Raw genomic sequence first — 21,778 nt, 5'->3', positions numbered from 1 at the left:
AAAGGTAATAACCACATCCGCAACAAACGGAAGAAAGTAAAATCATAAAAACATTAAGGTATAGGTTAAATAGAACGAGCGAATTGCACAGAGATCCAAAAATAAATGAAATTTAGAAAATATAAGTCCCATTGAGTAAGACAGGAAGCAAACTTGGCAAATTTTATGGAACCTTAAGATATAAACCTGTCAATTGGAGCCATTGGAGGACTACTCGGCATCGCCAAATCTGTCGCTAATGAAACTGTTCTTCTTTCATCCGCATCAACCAAGGGCGACTGCATGAACTCTGGAAACAGTTCAGCAGTTTCCGTGTTTTCAGGTAAGTGGGGTGAATTTTCTTTATTATCGGATCTCACAGCTGCACTCAATGCCTTGGTTAAATCAAATTTGGGTTTAAACTCGGGGGTTAGATTAATTTGACCTAAATCGGACACAAACAGTTCTGAACGCCAAGGTGATGGACTTTGTTTGGCTCTTTTCGGCTTCGGGGGTGTTTTAAATAAACTCTCCAATTGATCATCTACATCCTTTTCCAAGTCACAAACGGGAAGGGTAGGTTCTGCATCTTCGTCTGGCTTTCTGATTACTTGCTTCATGTATTGCTTTGGCAGCCGATTTTCATTCTCTTTATTTGGATTACTGCTCATTACTTTTTCAGGCTCGGGCCTTCGAATATCGTCACTCGCCGATGACGGTAATACAAGCCATGTGCTGTTTGTGCCTATTTCAGATAATGGTTCTCTTGACGATTCTCGAACATTATTGTTAGTCGTTTTCACAACCGGAGAAGACTGAATCTGTCGTAAATCATTATTAAGTAAATTCTCGGACCGTGTTCCTTGTAGCCCGATTTTGTTTGACGTGTTCTTTAATTCAGTTGTGGAACCTGAGGATTTGGAAGTCACTTTTGGAAGGGGAGAATGACGACCTGCTGTTTCTAGCTGACGAAAAACTGGAATTAAGGGCTTTCTTTGTTGAGATAATTTGTACACGGCAATTTCTAGTTGAGCAAAAGAATCTAGTTCAGAAGGTTTTTCCAATTCTAAGCTTTTGTACGTGCTCCAGAGGGATCTTGGCCGCATTGAGTGTCTTGTAGTCCAATAAATTCCACAAGCATTACAAAGCATGATCGTTGTGTTCATGAAATTAGCGTTACGCCAATTTGCAGTTTTTATAGCACCACAATTTTGACAATAAGGAGGGATTTTTCCTTCACGAAGACTATTTGTAAGCTGTTCCTCGATTCGATCTTTTCCCCGTATAGTTGGCAAGCGCTTTTCTATACGTGCACGTGCTATTTTAACTTGCTCTTTTATAAAGTCTTGAACATGTTCGCGTTCAGACGGAACGTTTGAATCAGAAGAGTTGAATGTGCAAAGGGGAGTCGGATCACGCTTACGCTTCTTCTTGGATACAGCATTGGATATGGATTCTGTAATTGAAGTGGACGGACATACAGGATCTGTCGCAGGATGGACATTGGATGACGGTGGTTCCATGCCATAGGGTTCTGAAAAGGGAGCTGTTGAGTAGTCATTTTGGTTGTTACTGTGGGGATAAATAGAATCAAAATCTAAGCCCTCTGAAGGAGGATCCGTAAATCGAGATGATAAAGGTACGGGGCTAGGATACAAATCAGATTCGGGGTTTGGAATTGTAGCCAGGTTCGCAGAAGAATAGGCAGAGTCAAAGAAGCTTGCGGAGTCAGATTGGTCAGAAGAGGAGTTGTCAAGGATGAGAGAAGGAGGAAGAGCTTCATTGTGAACCTTTGAATTAGTTGTGGAAGGAACGGCTTGTAAACGAAGGTGAATTTCCAGGGAGCGTTGTAAACCAGTCTCTACAACTTTTCCGTTCAGCCAGACAGTTTCCGGTGAAAGATTTTTGGGAGGACCTGGAATAGACTGGGATGACAGCGATGAAAGGAATCCTAATCCAACAAACAGTTCATCAGCTTCTAAATGATCCAAGGCATACACACTGAATTCTTGATCCGATTTGCAATTGAGTTCTGGGCTACGAAGGTTAGTAAACGAAATAATCATCAAAACATTTAAGCGACGGTATTAATACCAAGCCCAACAAAAGACCCAAGACTGTCTTTTCATATGGAAACTGAATCGGCATTCTGATTTCTTGATTGTAAGGCATAAAATTCATCATCATACCTGCAATTCAAAATAGCCTCGACAGCATGTCGGGCATCTACTTGACAAATGATTTTTCCCTTATCAAATGTAATCAAGACTTGGACAGGCACAGCATGTCTCGATTTTGCTAAGCAACGGATGGAGGACGCACGGTCAATGCTGTAAATAACACGTACTAAAAGCAACAAGAGGCAGTTAGTATTTTAGCAAACAAATATATAAAGTTCATCAAAAATTGTTTCTTAGAAGGAGCAATTAAAGCTTACATACACGGTACTACTAATACAGAACCCAATCTTTCTTCCATAGCTGTTAACCAAGAGAATTCTCAGCCTCTGGCATCAGCAAATTTCAGACCAATTAATAAACTGAAACGAAAAAGCAGTTAGATGTTAGTGCCAATGCGGCGATGTGCTGTTGGTAAGTTTGAAAGCCCATGAAACACGTACACGGTGTAAACACAAGACTCGAGTCGCGTCTAAATAAAAACGAGGTATATCTCTTTTTACATGTATTTTTACATATTTTACAAAACTAAATCTATTATAAAACTTCTAATAATAAAAACGCGTTTATAGCCGCGTTTTGTAAAAAAGCTGAAGAGCAAAACTAGACGCATTTAAGCATATGCTGTTTTTTTATGAGCATATGCCTTTTCCAGTTTTATTCCCTAACACTAAGAAATGGAATTTCCGCAAATACCTCGGTTTTCCAAATCCAGAAACAGTTTCTTACTTGTTTAATTTTTTATTTTCAAAAAACCGTTAACTTCACAAAATGCGTATACTTCTCTTTGTTTATGCTCTAATAAATATAAACAAGTTTGTTAGAGTGCGCTGCATCCTATTGTAAGATACGCTTGGACACGTTGGTAAACAACGAGGAAAATGCAATTTTAGGAGAGATTTAGATAAAAAACAACATGAAGAACGCGGTTTGTTGCTGCTATTTAATTTCGAGTTTCTTCGAAAAAATGTATACAGACTTGTACACGAAAGGCATCTTCAGTCAATCCTATTGTAATTTCTACGAGGCAAAGAATCATTGCTATTCATTATAGAGTGTAGAATGATATCGCTTCATTACTCCTTGGTGTCTTTGCCTTTGCTGCTGTGTACAACTTTCACTGTCTCTGCAATCAACTGTTTGCTCAAAATACTTGATTGCAAATTTTCTCTCTTCTGTCATTTTCCCCTCTGTAAAGCCCTCTCCGAGTCGGGATTTACTATTCAGACAGAAGCTTTACCTGACTTTGTTTGAGACTGAGTTTTCATTTTCCTTCGTTAAATACCTTTTTGAATTCATTATTTATTTAGATTACCCTCTTTCTGGTTGATCCTATAATACTAAAGACAAATTACCTGTCTGTCCATACACCTCGTATAGGATACCTACATTTCCCCAAGTCCCATCTCACCTCCACAAAACTCGAAGTTTGCTTTTTTTATAAACGGCTTACACTTGCAGGCTTGTTTTTAAAAACCATTTAAGCTCTGCACCATGGATGTCTGGGAGCTTCAGCACTTTTCCGCTCTCTTTTACCTCTTGCAGTGCATCGAAAGCAATCCCAGCAATCCCAATGTCTCTTCGCGCTTATTAGTGCAGTGTTTGGATTCTTATACAAAAGATTTTCAAAACTTTCTTACTATAGATCCTCCAAATGCAGCATCTCGAAATAAATTGGAATCTGGGGAAGCAGAACTGAATGGAATGGTCTGCAAGCTGAATGAGACTTTTATCAAGCAGTCTCTTACAATTTCATCAAAGCTTTCTATGGATGAAATTCAGTCTGCTTGTCTTCTGCAAAAAGGTGTAGAAGCCTCGCAAGCCTTGGACCGTACTCCAATTCAAGCTGCTTTATACATGTTTTTCTTGTCTCGTGAACAGCTCCTTGAATCCTTAGAGTTGCTCACGAAAATTGCATCCTTTAGAGATTTGGATTCTGAAATTGCAAAGGCTTTGCGTTCCTACTTGAACAGTCTATGTAACGCGGGAAAAGACATTGTAAAAACTTGCTGTGATTTTGTTACTATTTTGGATACAAAAATAACAGAAACACTTCGAAGTGAAGCTAATGGTCAAGTACTAGGCATCGCTGATGTTGTTGATTTTCAGGAATACATCAAGTTGTCTCATGAAGCTCATATCGCCGAACTGGAAACTGTTGCTATTATTCTTTATCATTTATCAGAGCTTGGATTGTTGCAGCAATCCCACTTTGAGTCTCTTTTGTCCACACTCAGCAAGAATGAACCTAACAGTAAAATTGCAGTTCTCATATTACCTTCACTGCTAAGCTTTTTGAAAAAGCTTCTTCAGGTCGAGTTTCTTCCAGAAGGAGATGGTAAACTCAGTGTTGCACCTCCCACTTTACAGCATATACATCACTTGCTTATAAAGACAGCGGCCTCAAGCTGGAGTTGTCCTCAGTTCAAGCAGATATTAGGAATATGGTGGCTTACATACCTTAACGAAGCCTGTAAACATATTGTAAATGTTCCCTCTTTTATAGATTATGCTTTGACAATCAAGGATCCCGCTAGTGACATTATTCACGCAGGCGTATTTTCTGATATAATAACTTTTGTTATACTTCCCTTTCGACAAGCGGATGACGAACGAATGGAATGGAGTTTTGCGTTCAAGCCTCGGTCACGCCTTTCAACCAGCTGGCCAACTATTCGTCCGCTGTTGGTAAATATAATATTTTCCAAGTTCCGTTCTTTTTGTCAATCATTTATAAGTTATATGCCTGAGATTCTGAAAGTACTTAGGCTCCTTGAAGAGGACAAGTACCTAACAAACGCCGCTCATTCTGATTCAGCTACTGAAGATCTTCAATATGTTTTTTTTCCTTTTGAGGAATTTTATCATTTGTTATCTTCCATATATACATACGATAAGTCGTGGTCATTGGACTTTTGGTCCGACATCGAAAGCGATATGTATGGCTTTTTAACCTGGTCTATGGAATCTCAGATTCCGGGAATTACCACCTCATTTACACTTTTACTGGTTTCTATATGTACCAACGAATTTACCGCAACGAAAGTTCATGAATTGATGTCGGAACCGGCCGCGGAAACTAGTCATTTCGACAACTCTGCAGTAACTGGAACAAATTGGTCATATATATTTAATGTATTCCATTACTATATTTCTCAGTTAAAACCCATTCAGACCGTTGTAACTTCTTCGGGTGTTGCACGCGTTCATACTGAACCTGGCGAAATTGACATTAATTCTTCCTTCATCTTACAAGGATATGTTTTGTTATTTGCTACTGTAACTCGAAACAGCTCGCAAATCTTGGTTTCCCTGTGTGAAGATCAGACACTAAACCCAACCGGGACTTTCTTTGAATTATTAGAATGCAGATTAATAGAAAGCGTGCGCTGCACGATATTAACGGCACTTGAATCAATGTCGCACCAATCATCTGGTTTTCTTAATAATGCCTTATGGAACTATTTGGATAACTGGTTCATTACTTCAGTTCTATTTGACATCGATGGTGGGCTTGCACCGATACCGTTTGCCATTAATTCTAAAAATGTATTCCCTAAGTCACCTAGTGCATTTGGTCCTTTATTAAATAATATAAGAAGGTTGACGGCTACTCCAGGCATGAGAATTGCCTTTATTAAATTTTTAACTTCTTTGATTCGGTCTAAAAATGAACTCAGTGTGACCCTTACTTTCCCAGAAAACTTGGGATCTTCCTATCGTGCATCCGGTGTTAAGCCTTACGTGGATTTTGTAATTGAAACTTTGGTTCTATCTTCTACTCAATGGAGAACTATGCATGATGCCGAGTCCCTAAAAATAACAAACTCATGCCTTCAATTTATCTCTGCTGTTTTTGATGATCTCAATTTGAATCTCTTAATTTATTTCCGACTTTTTGGTAACAGAATCAAAGACAAAGTTCAGAACAATAGCTTATATGTTTATTTGACAAGGCATCCGGCGATTTACTTGCTGGAAGCAGTTTTTGTTGAAAATGTCTATTCTGGTTTGTTCGACCTTGTTGAGTTCGGCTTTGACCAAATTGAAGATGTTGCAGTTCCTCCGCTACTGGTTTCTACCGTCTTACAATCTCTTTTTATTCTTCGTGACGTTCTCGCTCTGCAAAGGGAGTTATTTAAAAATGTAATTCCTTATATTACTGAATTGGGAATAAGTAAACATATTTTAGATTTGACTATTTCCAGGAGAGCTTATCGGGAAGTGTTCATGACTAGGATATCTTCTATTGTTCACCTTGCTTTATTGGTAGGATCTCGGCATCAATGTTTCGTACAACCAGCGATTGAAATTTTGGGTTTCTTGGTAGATTCCGAAGGCTTTATGAATAAAGGCAGTACTGACGAAAATAAGCTGTTGTGCTCAATTGTTAGAACCGCGAATGAGTCGAAGCGCATTATTTTTGGTTTTATCCGGGCTTTTGAATTCAGATCGCGTATGTTGTTATCTTCCGGTAGTGAATCCTCATTTATACTGCGTTTTCTATTGAATAATTTAAAACAAAGCAAGGGTATTTTTTCACTTGCTTTGTTGATTTTAGGATTCGATATATCTTCCACAAACGCAGTAATCGTTAGAGATGAACCTGGTTATGTTGGCTCACAGATCTCTCTATTGAACTCGCTCTTAAACTTCATAGAATTGAGAACACAAGATGATGTCGTTTTGGAGACTCCTTTAGTTATGGTCGAAGCTTTGGAAATTGTTGCCCATCTCTGTTCTTCTCCGTTGACTTATGAAGCTACTCTGGCAGTTCTTAGGGACCGTCCTCATTTCCTTGTGAACCTTGTTAATGTCGAGCCTATAATCTCTCAAAGTAGCATACAAAATCTCGAAAGCTTATCTACAGAAGAAGTCAATGTTTTTTCGAGATGCTTGCATGCTCGTGCACAAGTAATGACAATGTTACTGACGGAAATCCATTTTACCTCCTCGTTAGGAAAAAAGAAGCAGTCAAAAGAATATGTTACTTCCCTTATTGGAAGCGCAGATCGACTAAGGACTTCGCAGTTATCTCAGAAATCGTCTGGTTTTAAGATACTAGATTTTATGGATATTCTGAGGATCGACAACAGAAAAATAGCATCCGAATTACCTAAAGTGCCAGGTTTTAATTTAAGCATGTTTGTGACAAAGTTCGATAATGGAGTCAATGATTTTCAATTCGACACTGATAGAGTTGTTAAAATGTACAAACTCCTATTCGATACTGAAGCATCGACCATGGAAGGAACTAATGAAGAAAAAGAAGTTTGGTACAACCAAAAGAGAGAGAAGTTACAGGATCTTTCCAATCGCCTAGATCTTTTCAACGCACGGGTTGTTTTCCTTCAGCATGTTCATGATTGCTTAGAGTCATGGGCTAGACTAACTGGTGTCTTAATTGAGGATTGTCATTCTTCAATTCCTGAAGTATATTTTGATGAATTTATTTGGGAATTGTTGCGTTTGTTACTTCCAGGTGCATCAAATTACAGCTTAGAAAACCAGAATACTGTCTCAGTTACCACTGCAGTCATCGAAACTATTGTTCCTTATGCACTAAAAAAGATGAATGCTTTAAAATCAGAAGAATATGGAAAGCTAACTTATTTTGTTGAAGGAGTACATGGAATAATTGTTAGCTTAATTAAAGGCATTCAGTGTCAGTCATCTGATGAAAGCATACGTGAGAATCTATATGGATCTTTGTTAAGTATTTTGACTACTTTTCAAAAATGTACTAGTACACTGAGCAGGGAAGATGGGGATCCGGAATTCTTAAAAACTTTAGATAAGTGTATGAATTCGAGCTTATTGAGCTCTTCATTTTTGGATGTTTTAACCAAAGATGCGTTGTACACAAGTGGATCGTGCTGGGAATTATCGGTAATCACGTTGAATTTCCTACACAGACTATCACCGGACATTTCAACTCACTTGTACAAATATTACTTGCGTCGCAACTTTATTGGCTCCTTTGTTGATGCCTTCTCAAAAATATTTTCAGATATACTGGCTTCCGGGAAAGAAATTATTGAAGTCATAAGTGGTTTGGAAGCAGGACAGTGCTTCTTGATTACACTTGCACAAAACAAAATTGCTGTTCATTCTGTTTTAACGATGGATTATATACGATTAGTGGTTCAATTGTTGTTGCAGTTATGTAAACAAGGTATGTCATCTCGTACAAGTCATGATGAAAAAATAATTAACTAAATATAGGCGGTATTCAACACCTTCGACCTCAAGTTCAGCGTTTAATGCTTCAACTTTTGCAAATCTTTATATTGGCATTAATGAAGGTACCTTTAAAGGTAATGTCTAATAAAGACAAAGCACTCTTACAGTCTGTGTTTTCACTTTCAAGAAAGTTACAGGATTCTGTTCAAATTAATGCAGAACAAGCTTGGAGCACAGAAGCCGTTACCGTGAAGAAGTATGTTGAAGTAATAAGTCAACTTTTGGATCTTCATAGAGAATAAAAGCTACTGATGAATGTCCCGGCTAAGGGTGAAGAAAATTACACTATATTTTAATGCTTATCTAACATAGAGGTTTAAATAAAATGATCAACGGGTAACTCGGTTATTAACTATACTTTTCTGACAATAGTTGGTAAAACATTAGGTATAAATATAAATTTCCTAAGACAAACTTGTTCGAATAAGCGATAAAAAAAAAAATCGAATTGGAGCGAATTGAATATAAAACCTGCAATTTTATTAAGCTGTTTTCCAGCTGATGTTTTCTGACCCTTGAGCACCGCCGAAACCCAAACCAAACCAAAAACCAAAAAATTAGAAATAACAAATAATAAACCTTTAACTATCGTACAATATTAGTTTCAAGTGTAGATCACAAGAAATAAAAAAAAAAAAAAAAAAAAACTAGCTCAACCATTTGTCAAGATATTCACAAGTAACTGGTGAAACCCGACTTCCTACACCACATATATCTGCCACTGGGCAAGCACCACAAGGTACCTCGGTGAAGGCATTTGTAGTATCGGGAGATGGTCGAACAGAACGGTAGGAAACGCCATCAGAGCGTTTCTCTACCTTACCATCGTATATTAAAACATCAACTAAGGAAATAACGTTTCCAAGAGAAAGTTCTACTTCAGTAATATTCGTGTTGCGAAGCCATGTATGTATTTGTAAAGCTGTAGGAAACCCATTGTACTCAGGAGACCATATCATATCGGGGCCAGTAGCGTTTTTCTTTGGTGGAAAGCTTTTAGCATGAATGAACCTGTATACAACCTTTTTTAGATTCTCAATAAATTCGACATCGAGTTCTTGGTCAGTAAACCAAGGACCACCAGTAAGTTCACTACTGGGTACCAAGTCATATAGCATGTATATTTTGCGGGTAGGATTTTTCACGCTCTTAATTGGCTTTACCAAATTTTTGGATTCGAGCGCCTTCAGGCATCGATTGACTACGTGAACATGCAAGTTGGTTCGCAGGGTTAACGTCTTTGTCCATATACCTTCATTGCCAGCATTCTTGATAAAATCATAAACGATTTGTTCATCTCCTTCCATAGTAGAAACTCTAAACAAACTGTTAGTAAACGTCCATAGCGCGAAACGGGGAAGATGGATGGGAATTCAAGGATAGGAAATTGGGATTATACATACGTTTTAGCCTCTTCCAAGGGAACAGCACGATAAACTAGGGTATTTCCTTGCTGGAGAGCTTCTAAAAGCCGCTTACTGAGCAGCAAATTGAGAGAACTGCTCAAATTGTTCACCGAGACAGAACCGCCAACTCCATCGAGTAGTTCTTGTTGAGTTAATGCATTGGGAATCTTTGTTGAACTAAAATCATATAATTGACGAGCTGTACGAGGTAAAGATTTGAGTTGGTCGGCCATTATGAAAATTATTAGAGGTATGGGTGAAGGAAAAGTGAGAGCAACAGGCGCTCAACAAAAGTCAAACCCTTGAAACGTGTCAAAATAGCTTCTCTCTTCCTTAAGACTGGGTTTATAGTATAAAAAAAAAGAAACGTTTATTGCTGAAAGAGTTCAAGGTCTTGTGCGACGAAATTTTTTTGAAAGGAGACAGAGAAGCATTTTCCTAAGAATGCGGTTTTTTCCTTGAAGTATTGGAGTTCTTTTCTTTCTTTCTTATTTTTTTTTTTGTGTGAAACGAATTCATGCATGACGGATTTGATCTGTTGAGCTTTCGCTTGACATTCTTTGTGTCTGCATGAACGTTGGAGATGTCTTAAATAAAGGTCAATTTTGAGCTAATAAATTCTATTTAACAGAAGAATTTTTTTCAAGGGAAGGGTAGCGAGAGAAAGGGCTCACAGGGAATCCTGGTAGGAATTATCAAACATTTCAAGCAATTTTGAATCTTTTGGATTTTCGCTCCCATATTTCTCGAGTTTTCTACAATTTTACAATATTTTTTCCCATTGATACCCTTCCAAGATCCGAAAAGCATCCAAAAAGGTACACAATGTACACAATGGGATACATGAGTTGGTGCACATGCGCTGTTTTATCTTTCATAATAGATGTACTAAGAACTGTAAACTAGTAAAGTAACTGAATAAATAAGAGATTTCATTCGCCATCTGAATTTTCATAAGTACAATTAGGAATCGTTTGTTTCTTCCTTTGAATGGGAACATTATCGTACCTGAATTCCATCACCTCTGTCCTGAAAGCAGAATCTGTAATAGAAAACTCGAGTTACAAATTGAAAACAATCACCATCTTACTCAACGGATAGTTGAAAAGTCGAAAGAACTGAAAAGCTCATTCTACTAAAGCTTAGCAACAAAGAGATGACTGTTTCTCGACCAGGGATTTATTGTGAATGGTAACTCTTTCTGCAATGCTTTTCATTCTTTCATGAAACATTTATAAATAGATCCTCCAACCTGTCTCATGCAATTTATTTATTTATTATTATTTATTTGTTATTTTCGGTTTATTTACAAACAACTCACGACGTCACTTATTGAAAACAAACCATTTTAGCCGAAACACAAAAGATTCCCCTTTCCTACCAACCGCCTCACTATATGGCTTTACGTAATACAGCTCACTTTTTTACGTATCGTTAAGCTTCATAACATCCTCTACCGCGAGTTATTCGTTACCCGCGATCGAGTAACAATTCCGATGATATCTGTAGCGGTTGAGTCATATGTGAGGACAACTTGCCCAAAACAAGAATCCGCTCTTTCTTTCTTTGTAACAATCGCTACAACTCTACAAGGTTTGATTCAGATTTCTTGATTCTACGGATCAAATTGCCTAGATTTTGTTGGTTTTAGATCCAAACTACTAATTTCTTCCCCATTCGTTCGTTTCTGAAGGTACGACCCGTGTAACAAACCCGGTTGACAGTCCGTTGGCGTTCTAACAAGATTGAAAAATAGTAGTTTGTTTTATACAATCTATTAAACGTTTCCCGTATTTATCTGTACATTTTCATTTTTCTCGTTACTGTGATAGGTTGAAGTAGCCTACTGATCAGATTGATCGTAATCTAGTTTCGTCTTTTTTTTTTTTTTTTTCTATTCTATCGTTTAAATACGGCTTATTTGACTGCATTTCTCATGTCCATAGCTTCTTCTTTTAGTCCAGCAAAAGCTGCTTTGGCTCCTGGTTCTGCCCTCTCTTGCAAACGACTTCTTCAATCCACTTTGAACGTAAGGCTTTTTTTTTTTTTTTTTTCACTTGCATGATCATCGACGTTGATTACTCGGATGCTCCATGTAGTCTGAATCTCCTGTACTAATTTCTCTATCTAGACTTTTTCGGAACAAAAGAGGATGAACTCTACTACTTCCGCCGAGCCTTTGCGCCCAAAGGGCGCTCAAGTTGGTGAATTTCGCCAAGAATCTGACACCTTTGGCCCCGTACAAGTGCCTGCCGAAAAGTACTGGGGTGCACAGACTCAACGTTCCCTTCAAAACTTCCGTATCGGAGGTCCTGGCGAGCGTCTTCCCCTTCCTTTAGTCCAAGCCTTTGGTATCTTGAAATTTGCTGCCGCTTCCGTCAACAAAACTTTTGGCTTGGACCCCAAGCTTGCTGGTGCCATTGAACAGGCTGCCCAAGAAGTTATTGACGGCCGCTTAAATGACAACTTCCCCTTGGTTGTCTTCCAAACTGGCTCAGGTACCCAATCCAACATGAACAGTAATGAGGTGATCGCCAACCGTGCTATTGAATTGCTTGGTGGTACTTTGGGCGCCAAGAAGCCTGTTCACCCTAACGACCATGTCAACATGTCTCAATCGTCTAATGATACTTTCCCCACTGTTATGCATATCGCTTCCGTCTTGCAAATTCGTAAGCATCTCCTTCCCGCCATGGAGCTTCTTCGCGACTCTTTGAAGAAGAAGCAAGACGAGTTCCAAGATATAATCAAGATTGGCCGTACTCACATGCAAGATGCCACTCCTCTCTCTTTAGGTCAAGAATTTTCGGGTTATGTTACTCAAATGGAATACGGCATTGCTCGTGTCCACAATGCCCTTCCTCGTCTCTCTCTTCTTGCCCAAGGTGGTACCGCCGTAGGTACCGGTCTTAACACTTTCAAAGGATTTGACGTTAAGGTTGCCGACAAAATCACTGAGATTACTGGAATTGAGTTTAAGACTGCTCCCAACAAGTTCGAGGCTTTGGCTGCTCACGATGCCATTGTTGAAACGAGTGGTGCTTTGAACACCGTTGCTTGCTCTCTCATGAAGATCGCCAATGACATTCGCCAACTTGGTTCCGGTCCTCGTTGTGGTTTGGGTGAGTTGGTCCTTCCTGCCAACGAGCCAGGTAGCTCTATCATGCCCGGTAAGGTCAATCCTACTCAATGTGAAGCTTTGACCATGGTTTGTGCTCAAGTTATGGGTAACAATGCCACCATTACTTTCTCCGGAGCTTCTGGCCACTGCGAATTGAACGTCTTCAAGCCGGTTATGGCCAAGAACCTCTTGAACAGTGTTCGCTTACTCGGTGATGCTTGTGAGTCTTTTACCGAACACTGTGTTGACGGTATTGAAGCCAGCCGTGAAGGTATTGCCCGTCATTTGAATGACTCTTTGATGCTTGTCACTGCTCTAAATACCCACATTGGTTATGACAACTGTGCCAAGGTTGCCAAGACTGCTCACAAGAACCAAACTACCCTTAAAAAGGAGTTTGTTGATTTGGGTTATGGCTCTGCCGAACAGTTTGAGCAATGGGTTCGTCCCGAGTTAATGATTTCCCCAAAAAAGTAAACAATGCTTTGTTTGCTAGCATAGCCTTCTATAGGCCATTGTTTAAAATTTTTTAAGTCTATGCCAACCAGAGTGAATTTATTGCTGCATAACATTTACTTTGTTCTTGTCAATGATGGCTAGTCCTATTTACAACATCCCTTCTCACTACGTATAGGTACTCTAAATTTTTTTATGTTCCACGCTACTTCTAATGTTTTACTCTAGGAGTCGTAGAGGTTTCAACATGTATTGTTGCAAATAATTTAGCAATAAACTCAAAAGTTCTTTTTGATACTTCAATCCCCTTGTATAAGTGTGCCCTTCTGTGAGGACGTACAAATTCTATTTGTCATAAAGCAAACTATGAGAAGTAAGGTATTTCAAAAATTTAATAGAAATAAATAGTATACACTTTCAAAATAATTCATTCTGTCGACTACTAGAAATTGAATCGACAGGCAAGGAAGCTTGATCACCAGATTCGAGAGTATAGACAATTTGTCTGTATGGCAAAAATTCGATACCAAAAGAACTGAAACTAAAAGACTGTACATTCTTACTCTTTTAGACTGACTCTTGGCGGCGAAATATAAGCACAGCGAAGCGAGTAGCACAAAGACTTTGCACATTGCCATTCACCAAGACACCAAATCCATGGAAGATTTAAAACTTATTCCTGGTCTTCCTGAAGAAGGAAGGCATCTATTGAGACTGCTGAAAGACATTATTTTAGATCCTGCTGCAATAATAAGGGAAATACCTAGAGCTATCTACGCTTTCCGCGATTCTATTACGGAAGAGAATCGTCCGGCTTGTCTTGGCCTTTTAGAAACGTTACTAGGATGCTTTGAATTGCCGTTCTCAGATGAACCTATTGTTAAAGCACTCGAAAAGTTAATAGAGCCGATGAGTTGGAGTGATTTGAAGCATTTTGGCATTGAAGCATATTTGGCAACAGGTTTCCAAAACCCTTCCCCGGAAGTACAACTATTTTGTTTCAAGTTGATTCGAAGAGCGAATTGGAAAGAAAATGATATTTCGGAGAATACTTTTGAATTGATCCTCACGTGCTTGAATTCTGAGAGTATTGAAGTTTCTGAAGAAGCGTTTCAGCTTCTTTTGGACATGTCTGATTACCCTGCTTACTTTGAACAAATATTACAAGAGTTTACAGATATGGACTATGAGATTTTGGATACCACTTTAAAAGTTCGCTGGTTAATGCTTTTCGCGAAACTTGCAATCAAATCCCCAGAGTATATGAATAAAGTAGTAAAGAAAGGACTATTTGCATTTGATTTTGAAAAAACTAACGATGTTTTTTTACGACTTTGTTATGTTGATGTTTTAAATATAATGTTGGAAACTCCGTTTACGTTTACGTACGTTTCAACGAGTGAGTCTGGATTATTAGACCAAGTTGTTAGATGTTTTAAAAAAGAAATAAGTTCTTTTACAGATCACATTGGTCTCACCTTTCTCCCGGTACTCTGCCGAAAGTACCCTGATGCATATCAAGCAATTAATGAAAATTATGACCTAGTCAATGTCGTTCGTAAAAGAATTGACATAAAGGATACAACTTCCGTTCTTTTATATGGCCATTTCTTAACTAGTGAGACAATTACCTCTCTCTTAGTCCAGAATTACGAAGCGGAATCATCTGAAGGATACATTCCTCGTTCACTGCTGTCTAGGTTTCTGATAGATGATACCGGCCTTACCTCTTTGGCTTTGGCCTTAGACCAACCAAATACAGATTTATGGACCAAGCTTTGGAAGACCCTTCCCGGCGATAGTTTATCAAGTATCATAAAGACTTCGTCTTCTCCTCTTCGTCGGACCCGCCAATTAGGTTTTCAATGTCTACTGCATATCGCACAAAGATCGCCCATTCACTTGGCTTCCCAGGCTTTTGCCATCAAATATTTATTGGCAACCGATGGAGACCATGAAACTTGTGTTCTTCGCTACAAGGTTTTGCAAGCTTTGTGGGAATCTTCGAATGAAGGAAAGGACTTGCCATTAGGAAGGTATCAGGATGAAATCCAAAAGCGTCTTCAACGAGGCGCGTTTGCTGGTCCTTCAGTTACTTTAAAAGTTGCTACGAAAACAGCCTAATATTCGAGATACAATAAAAAAATATTTCAAAATATTTCACTAAAAAAGGGCAATGTTGCGAACAATCCTTAATCTGATTATAAAGTCGACTTTTGGGATTGTTGATTTATATTTGCCAATGTACCCAGTCTATTTAGACGAGATGATTGATATTGTTTTGCATTCGCATCCGCATATATATTGATGCTTGGACAGAAAGAAGCTTTTCGAGTTAATAAACCGTCTTTGCTTGTTACGTCTATCCTTAGCAAAGACTAGTAGACCTAATCCTGTGGAACTATCAGGATCTTTTTGTTGTTGTTTAAAGAGTATGAAAACGAAAAGTTTTAGTTTATGAATATTTTATTTCAGCCTAGTCTATATTCACCCAAATTATATCAACGTACTATAGACATGTGAACTATTTATGAGCTTTGCCTTTTTTTTTTTTTTTTTATATATATATAATGAAATAAAGATTCAAAAAAAGAAGTAAATTTTTTCAACCATCATAGTTTCAATCTTCGGCGTAGGTTAGTTGAACAACAAAACTGCACTAAACTGAAGGGAATTCAGGCTTTTGACAAAGCGTGATAAACTGACTTAGATATGACGGCTAAATTAGAGAATCAACGGCCAAAAGTTGTTGGAAGTGATAAAGTTGAAGCTCCCTATCCAATTCGTTTTGAAGGGAAGGTTGTTCGTGGATTTGGCAGAGGATCCAAAGATCTAGGGATCCCTACTGCAAACGTATCCGAAGATTCAATTCAAGAGCTCTTAAAACATAAAGATTCAGGTGTCTACTATGGATTCGCTAAGATATCCCAACAGATCTTCCCAATGGTTATGAGTGTTGGATGGAACCCATACTACAACAACACCTTAAGGAGTGCAGAGGTTCATCTAATAAACAGAAAAGGGTCGGATTTCTACGATCAACAGATCCGAGTGATTGTTTTGGGATATATCCGTCCCGAGCTGAATTATGAAGGGGTACAAAAATTAATTGAAGATATCCAAATAGACATTCAAGTGGCATTAAACAGTCTTGAGCGTCCTAATTATGCTCACTATAAAGAGGATGGCTTTTTTAAGAGCTGAAAGCCATGCTATATACGTACTCTTCTGAAACTTTGTGATTTTTAAATGGAATAATATGCAACGAAAGAGTCACTATAAAATAATATTTACAAGAAATCCATACTTTAGATATCCTGAATTCACTTATTTTTATTTTTAATTTAACGCTAATTACAATTTGCGCCTGTAATGAATATGCAAGTTCTTGAAAAATCAGACATAGATTTTGTATGAATAACGACTTCAATTATAGTAAACAAAACAAAACGAAACAAAAATCAACTATGGAGGGAATAAATCTTGTTTGTTGTTGGTAAAACGAAAGTACTGGTTAACGAAACAAAAGCGACTGACAGAAATTGGATGAATTAAACAATCATAAGGGTATATAACATCACAAGCACAATCAACAGCTTATTTTAATACATGATCCTGGTGGGGAAACAGATGGAACAAACGGTTAACACAAAACGAATTTCTAACTTTTTTTTTTTTTTTTTTTTTTTTTGTGGTATCAAACAGGCTGGAGCAATATATATTTTCATATAGAAAAGCAAAGGTCCAAACAAAATAAATTAAATGCAGCAAAGAGCGGATTTTCAACTCTCCTCAATCCAAGGGGTGATTTGCATCTTCCCAAAGACAAACACGTTTATCATAAAAAGAGCAAGTAGCAATCAAGCTATCCTTACGTCGCCAATCACCTCCATAACACATGCTCTGGTGATCATGAAAAACGCCGCTACTGGCATCGATGGAGGAAAAGTCATTAGCGATACGAAGAATTTGGGCACCACGGTGCATCAAGACACCTAAAACTTGATGATAATCGTCGTTGGAATACATGTGCTCTAGTCGCCAGACACCACCGCCAAGATTGGCATCAGCAACAGGTCGACCAATGCGTCTTGTATCTAACGTGTGCATAAGATCTCCATACTCGCCAGTGGCTATATACGAACCAAAGGTGGGACGAGAAAGGACAGAGACAACTCCTGACTGATGCGATTTGATATCCTTCCACACACAAGAAGAAGGAATTCTTTGATCGTAGCAGTTTAATACTGCATCATCTCCACCAGAATACAGTAGGTTGTTGTCGTCGCGAGAATAATGAACAGTCCAAGCTTCATATTGGTGCTCCTTCCACGTATTTTTTATGACTCCGGATATGATGTCAATAGTAATAACAGCACCGTTGGAGAGTGAAACGGAGAGGTCTTTGCCATCATCTGAAAAATCCAAAGCAAGTATAAGCACACTAGAATCAGCTAACCTAATTCCTCGTAAAAACATAAGTTCCGCACGGAATTGATGGCGATAAAACGAAATATGACCAGTAGAATGGGCGACTGCTAGAATAGAGGGATCACGAGGAGACCTATTCGAATTCGATGTTAGACAATCAAAGACAAGAAAACGAATAAAACGCAACCGTGCACTAAACTGTGAACACAACAGCTACCATCTAGCAAACCGTAAAACGGTTCAAAACCTCTTCAGCAAAAAAAATTTTCAATCAGACGATAGCGTAGCACTCTACCAGCGCGCATTATATAGACACTTACCATTTGAAATCTAGAATAGCATCGCAGTGCATAACAAAGATTCGATTTCTGGGATCATTAGCATTCTTACGAATGAAAATACTTTTTTCCTTACAGTTGCTTCTCTTGAGTATCGTACAAAACAAGTTTTCCATGTCGTAATCTAGTTGTTTCATCCAACATATACGTGCCTACAACCAGAATGTCTTCAAACACAGCGGAATACTTGCATACGTCTGCCGGCCAATCCGTGTAGTCTGTAGCAAGTCCTTTTACACCTTGAACCGCCATATTTGCCAAGTTGGAAAATGCCAAGTTGCATTTAGTCAATCGCTCAAACGTGAATTGTATTTCTCAATGCGGCGTGCTACAACGGTTTACGCAACCAAACGAAAGCAACGAAAAATGAATTTACAATTCGGTATATTATGGGTACGCACTACGTTCCAATACACAAACAGACTTCCTAGAATACACGAAACTATGGACTGCGAAATGGGAAGTACCCAGAAAACAGTCACACAATTGTTATAGCAGGAGCAACAAAAATTTGGCAGTTGCCTTTTCTTCATAAACCAACAAAACAAATTAAACACCACGAAAAATGGTTGTCGGCAAGGAATACAAGACTAAATACTTCGAGAAGCTCCACCAACTCTTCCAAAAGTACCACTCCGTCTTTGTTGTTAACATTGACAATGTTTCTTCTCAACAAATGCACACTGTCCGTAAGGACTTGCGTGGTTCTGCTGAGTTGATCATGGGTAAGAACACTATGATCCGTCGTGCCATGCGCGGTTTCATCAGTGAATTGCCGGAGCTCGAGCGTCTTATGCCTAACGTTCGTGGTAATGTTGGTTTTGTTTTCACCAACGGTGATTTGAAGGAAGTCCGTCAAGCCATCGTTACCAATGTCGTTGCCGCTCCTGCCCGTCCCAACGCTATTGCTCCTTTGGATGTTTTCCTTCCTGCCGGTAACACTGGTATGGAACCCGGTAAGACTTCTTTCTTCCAAGCCCTTGGTATCCCTACCAAGATTACTCGTGGTACCATCGAAATTACTGGTGATGTCCACTTGGTCGAGAAGGATCACAAGGTCGGTCCTTCCGAAGCTGTCTTGCTTAACATGTTGAACATCTCCCCATTCACCTATGGTATGGATGTTATTCACGTCTACGACCAAGGTAACCTCTTCAACCCCGCCATTCTTGATGTCTCTGAGGATGATCTCGTTGCTCGTCTTTTGAATGCCGCCAAGGTTGTTGCTTCCGTCTCTTTGGCTGCCAACTACCCCACCATTGTTTCTGCTTTGCACTCCATTGTCAACTCTTACAAGAACTTGGTCGGTGTCTCTTTGGCTACCGAATATACCTTCGAGGGTACTGAACAGGTATGTATTTTATGTAGGTTTCAAAAGTCATTTTTCCCGTTGTAGGGGTTTTCGACTGGTTTTTAGCTGCTGTTTTTTTTCTTGCTTTTTAGGTAAGATGAAGCAATGTAACTTTAAGCCTTTGATGCCTCGAATTCAAGAAAAATGGTACTGTTCACTTGATGTTGATTGATGAGGCTTTATAACTCGCTATTTCTGTGAGCGCATGTTAAACACTCTAATTTTTTGCTGAAACATCAAGTTGTACCAATCTTTTGGAACCTTTTATATGATTCCTTATTTGTAACATTTACTAACTTATTTTTTTAGGCTAAGGCTTTCCTTGCTGACCCCTCTGCTTTCGCCGCCGCTGCTCCCGCTGCTGCCCCCGCTGAGGCTCCCGCTGCTGAGCAAAAGGCTGAAGAGCCTGAGGAATCCGATGAGGACATGGGTCTCGGTCTCTTTGACTAAACTCCTCCCTTGATAGTCTATAAATAGGATGGTTTCTTTTTTCCAAAACTTGATTTGCTGTAGTCATCTGAATGTAGTATCAAGCTATTGTTTTCTTTAGTTGTAAAATTGGCGTAAGGGTTTTACCCAAATAGGAAAGTTTGAACTTCTGCCTAGCTATATTCTATTAAATACATTAAACATCCCAACCATATGATTCCCATTGTTCTATGTACTATGTACTATCAATTCACTCTTTAGGTTGTTGAGTGGAATCCGACTTTAAAAACTTTGAATGATTTTTTCTCATAGTGTGTAACTGGGCCAAAGGGCAGAATCTCGTCTCTGTCTTTATTAAGCCTTGCTTTTCGATGCGGTCTAAAATGGGATTCTCCACGCACTGAATAGATCCTTCATCCGTGAAGCCTATTTCCTGAAAGCATGGACCGAATGTAACACTTGAATCTAAAGAAGCAATGATGCGTTCCTTTGGCTTCTGTAGGAAAATGGCATGAAGCACGGGTCCTGCAAGAGGTATAGCGGAATGATAAGTTAAACGTTTTTCAGAAGATACGGTTGCAAAAACTAGGCCGGCGATACCCTCACATGCAAAAGCTATCAGATTTTTGGGAGGGATAGGGATTATGGAAGAAATCACCATTGGCTTGTCGACAGATAAATAATTGGCAAAAGCCGAGCGGACGTCAAAAGCATCCAAACATTGACAGGATTTTAAGTCCCATAAAAAGACATGGTTATCACCTCCGCCAGATATTAAAGTAGAATTATCGTATAATGATATACGAGAGATAAAGCTAAATGGTGTTAATTTTCAATTGACCAAGAAAGTTTTACAATACTTACTCTTCATGGCCCATGCAAAAACCGTCAATTATATAAGCTGAAGGAAACCGAGAAATTCGAATATGCTCATCTCTGTCAGATGTGACGATGATTTTTTGATCAGGTTTATGTGGGTCATTTGTAAGGCAAAGTTGAGTTAAAATTGAAACATGTCCCATAATAGGCTCTAATTTTGATTCCTTTTTTTCCTTTTGGTTTTCTGAGGATGCACTTTTGAACCACTCTTCATTTATGCGGTAAACATCACCAAATTTGTCACCAAATATAAGGTCACCAGAATCGTCAAACTTCATATCTGCGCATCGTTTAGGAATTGTCTTTTCGTAACGCAAATGGACTTTAGCGGCCTCATCGATCTCCCATAGTCGTAAACATTTATCTTCGCTTACAGCAACCAGACGAGATTCATCTTTTGAAAATGCGGCTTGGCGAAATGCTTGTCCATAAGCTGCTGCCTCTTTATTTTTCTGCTGTAAGTCATCTTGATAGCAAAACTCAAAGTTTTTTTCTCCAGTAGCCAAAGAAAAACCCAGTAAGTACGGACCAGAACAGCACACGAGTAACTGTTTTTTAGGAAGATAGGAAATGAACTGGCAAGGATGGTAAAAAGAACCTGTTTTTAATGATGCTTCTGTCATCTTGCTTTTGTCTTTAGAATGAGGAAATAGAAGAGTAAATCAACCAAATTGTTTTGTTCCTTATTGAAAGACAATGCAGATATTAAAGAAATGCACTTTATAACTTTCGTATACCCAATCTTTAAATTCCTTTCAGAATTGGGCTTTCTGGGATGCACAAAGTAGCTGAGAACTATTTGTATATTGTTTGAATAAAATTCACTAAACTATGCTTTATTAGGGTGACAAAACTTGGAAAAGTTTCGAAATATCACAATACTAGTACCCTTTTGACAACTTCTTTCAAATAACCGGTTAGGATTCAAAATTTTCAACTTTTTTAGACTTTTGTACTTCAAATAACAA

The 21,778-nt window shown here is 38.6% G+C and overlaps 9 protein-coding genes across 9 annotated transcripts; 5 read left to right on the top strand and 4 right to left on the bottom strand.

The window, feature by feature from the left end:
- Window positions 1-173: 173 nt before the first annotated feature.
- ams2 (DNA-binding transcription factor for histone, zf-GATA-type Ams2) lies at window positions 174-2,457 on the bottom strand (the record flags this gene model as incomplete). Its single annotated transcript, XM_056183685.1, has 3 exons — window positions 174-2,016; window positions 2,169-2,325; window positions 2,421-2,457. The coding sequence occupies 3 exons, from the start codon at window positions 2,455-2,457 to the stop codon at window positions 174-176; spliced, it is 2,037 nt and encodes a 678-aa protein (XP_056038966.1).
- A 1,193-nt stretch (window positions 2,458-3,650) lies between these two features.
- Window positions 3,651-8,641, top strand: nup186 (nucleoporin Nup186; the record flags this gene model as incomplete). Its single annotated transcript, XM_056183684.1, has 2 exons — window positions 3,651-8,331; window positions 8,382-8,641. 2 exons carry the CDS (start codon window positions 3,651-3,653, stop codon window positions 8,639-8,641), a joined length of 4,941 nt encoding a protein of 1,646 aa, XP_056038965.1.
- A 405-nt stretch (window positions 8,642-9,046) lies between these two features.
- rpc34 (DNA-directed RNA polymerase III complex subunit Rpc34) lies at window positions 9,047-10,038 on the bottom strand (the record flags this gene model as incomplete). The annotated part of the gene is made up of 2 exons (XM_056183683.1): window positions 9,047-9,716; window positions 9,803-10,038. 2 exons carry the CDS (start codon window positions 10,036-10,038, stop codon window positions 9,047-9,049), a joined length of 906 nt encoding a protein of 301 aa, XP_056039434.1.
- Window positions 10,039-11,741: 1,703 nt separating this feature from the next.
- fum1 (fumarate hydratase) lies at window positions 11,742-13,403 on the top strand (the record flags this gene model as incomplete). The annotated part of the gene is made up of 2 exons (XM_056183682.1): window positions 11,742-11,834; window positions 11,937-13,403. The coding sequence occupies 2 exons, from the start codon at window positions 11,742-11,744 to the stop codon at window positions 13,401-13,403; spliced, it is 1,560 nt and encodes a 519-aa protein (XP_056039432.1).
- Window positions 13,404-14,039: 636 nt separating this feature from the next.
- SOMG_04905 (proteasome assembly chaperone) lies at window positions 14,040-15,506 on the top strand (the record flags this gene model as incomplete). Its single annotated transcript, XM_056183681.1, has 1 exon — window positions 14,040-15,506. The coding sequence occupies one exon, from the start codon at window positions 14,040-14,042 to the stop codon at window positions 15,504-15,506; it is 1,467 nt and encodes a 488-aa protein (XP_056039165.1).
- Window positions 15,507-16,094: 588 nt separating this feature from the next.
- fmn1 (riboflavin kinase Fmn1) lies at window positions 16,095-16,586 on the top strand (the record flags this gene model as incomplete). The annotated part of the gene is made up of 1 exon (XM_056183680.1): window positions 16,095-16,586. One exon carries the CDS (start codon window positions 16,095-16,097, stop codon window positions 16,584-16,586), a length of 492 nt encoding a protein of 163 aa, XP_056039235.1.
- Window positions 16,587-17,174: 588 nt separating this feature from the next.
- Window positions 17,175-18,403, bottom strand: dph7 (diphthamide biosynthesis complex WD repeat protein subunit Dph7; the record flags this gene model as incomplete). Its single annotated transcript, XM_056183679.1, has 3 exons — window positions 17,175-17,946; window positions 18,134-18,181; window positions 18,228-18,403. The coding sequence occupies 3 exons, from the start codon at window positions 18,401-18,403 to the stop codon at window positions 17,175-17,177; spliced, it is 996 nt and encodes a 331-aa protein (XP_056039511.1).
- Window positions 18,404-18,716: 313 nt separating this feature from the next.
- On the top strand, window positions 18,717-19,952 carry rpp0 (60S acidic ribosomal protein Rpp0; the record flags this gene model as incomplete). Its single annotated transcript, XM_056183678.1, has 2 exons — window positions 18,717-19,502; window positions 19,812-19,952. 2 exons carry the CDS (start codon window positions 18,717-18,719, stop codon window positions 19,950-19,952), a joined length of 927 nt encoding a protein of 308 aa, XP_056039442.1.
- Window positions 19,953-20,181: 229 nt separating this feature from the next.
- trm82 (tRNA (guanine-N7-)-methyltransferase WD repeat subunit Trm82) lies at window positions 20,182-21,433 on the bottom strand (the record flags this gene model as incomplete). The annotated part of the gene is made up of 2 exons (XM_056183677.1): window positions 20,182-20,746; window positions 20,796-21,433. 2 exons carry the CDS (start codon window positions 21,431-21,433, stop codon window positions 20,182-20,184), a joined length of 1,203 nt encoding a protein of 400 aa, XP_056039439.1.
- Between the last annotated feature and the right edge of the window lie 345 nt (window positions 21,434-21,778).

Source organism: Schizosaccharomyces osmophilus, chromosome 3 (assembly GCF_027921745.1).
Source record: "Schizosaccharomyces osmophilus chromosome 3, complete sequence".
In the NCBI taxonomy this organism is placed as follows: domain Eukaryota; kingdom Fungi; phylum Ascomycota; class Schizosaccharomycetes; order Schizosaccharomycetales; family Schizosaccharomycetaceae; genus Schizosaccharomyces; species Schizosaccharomyces osmophilus.
This window is presented reverse-complemented; position numbering and strand designations above follow the sequence as displayed.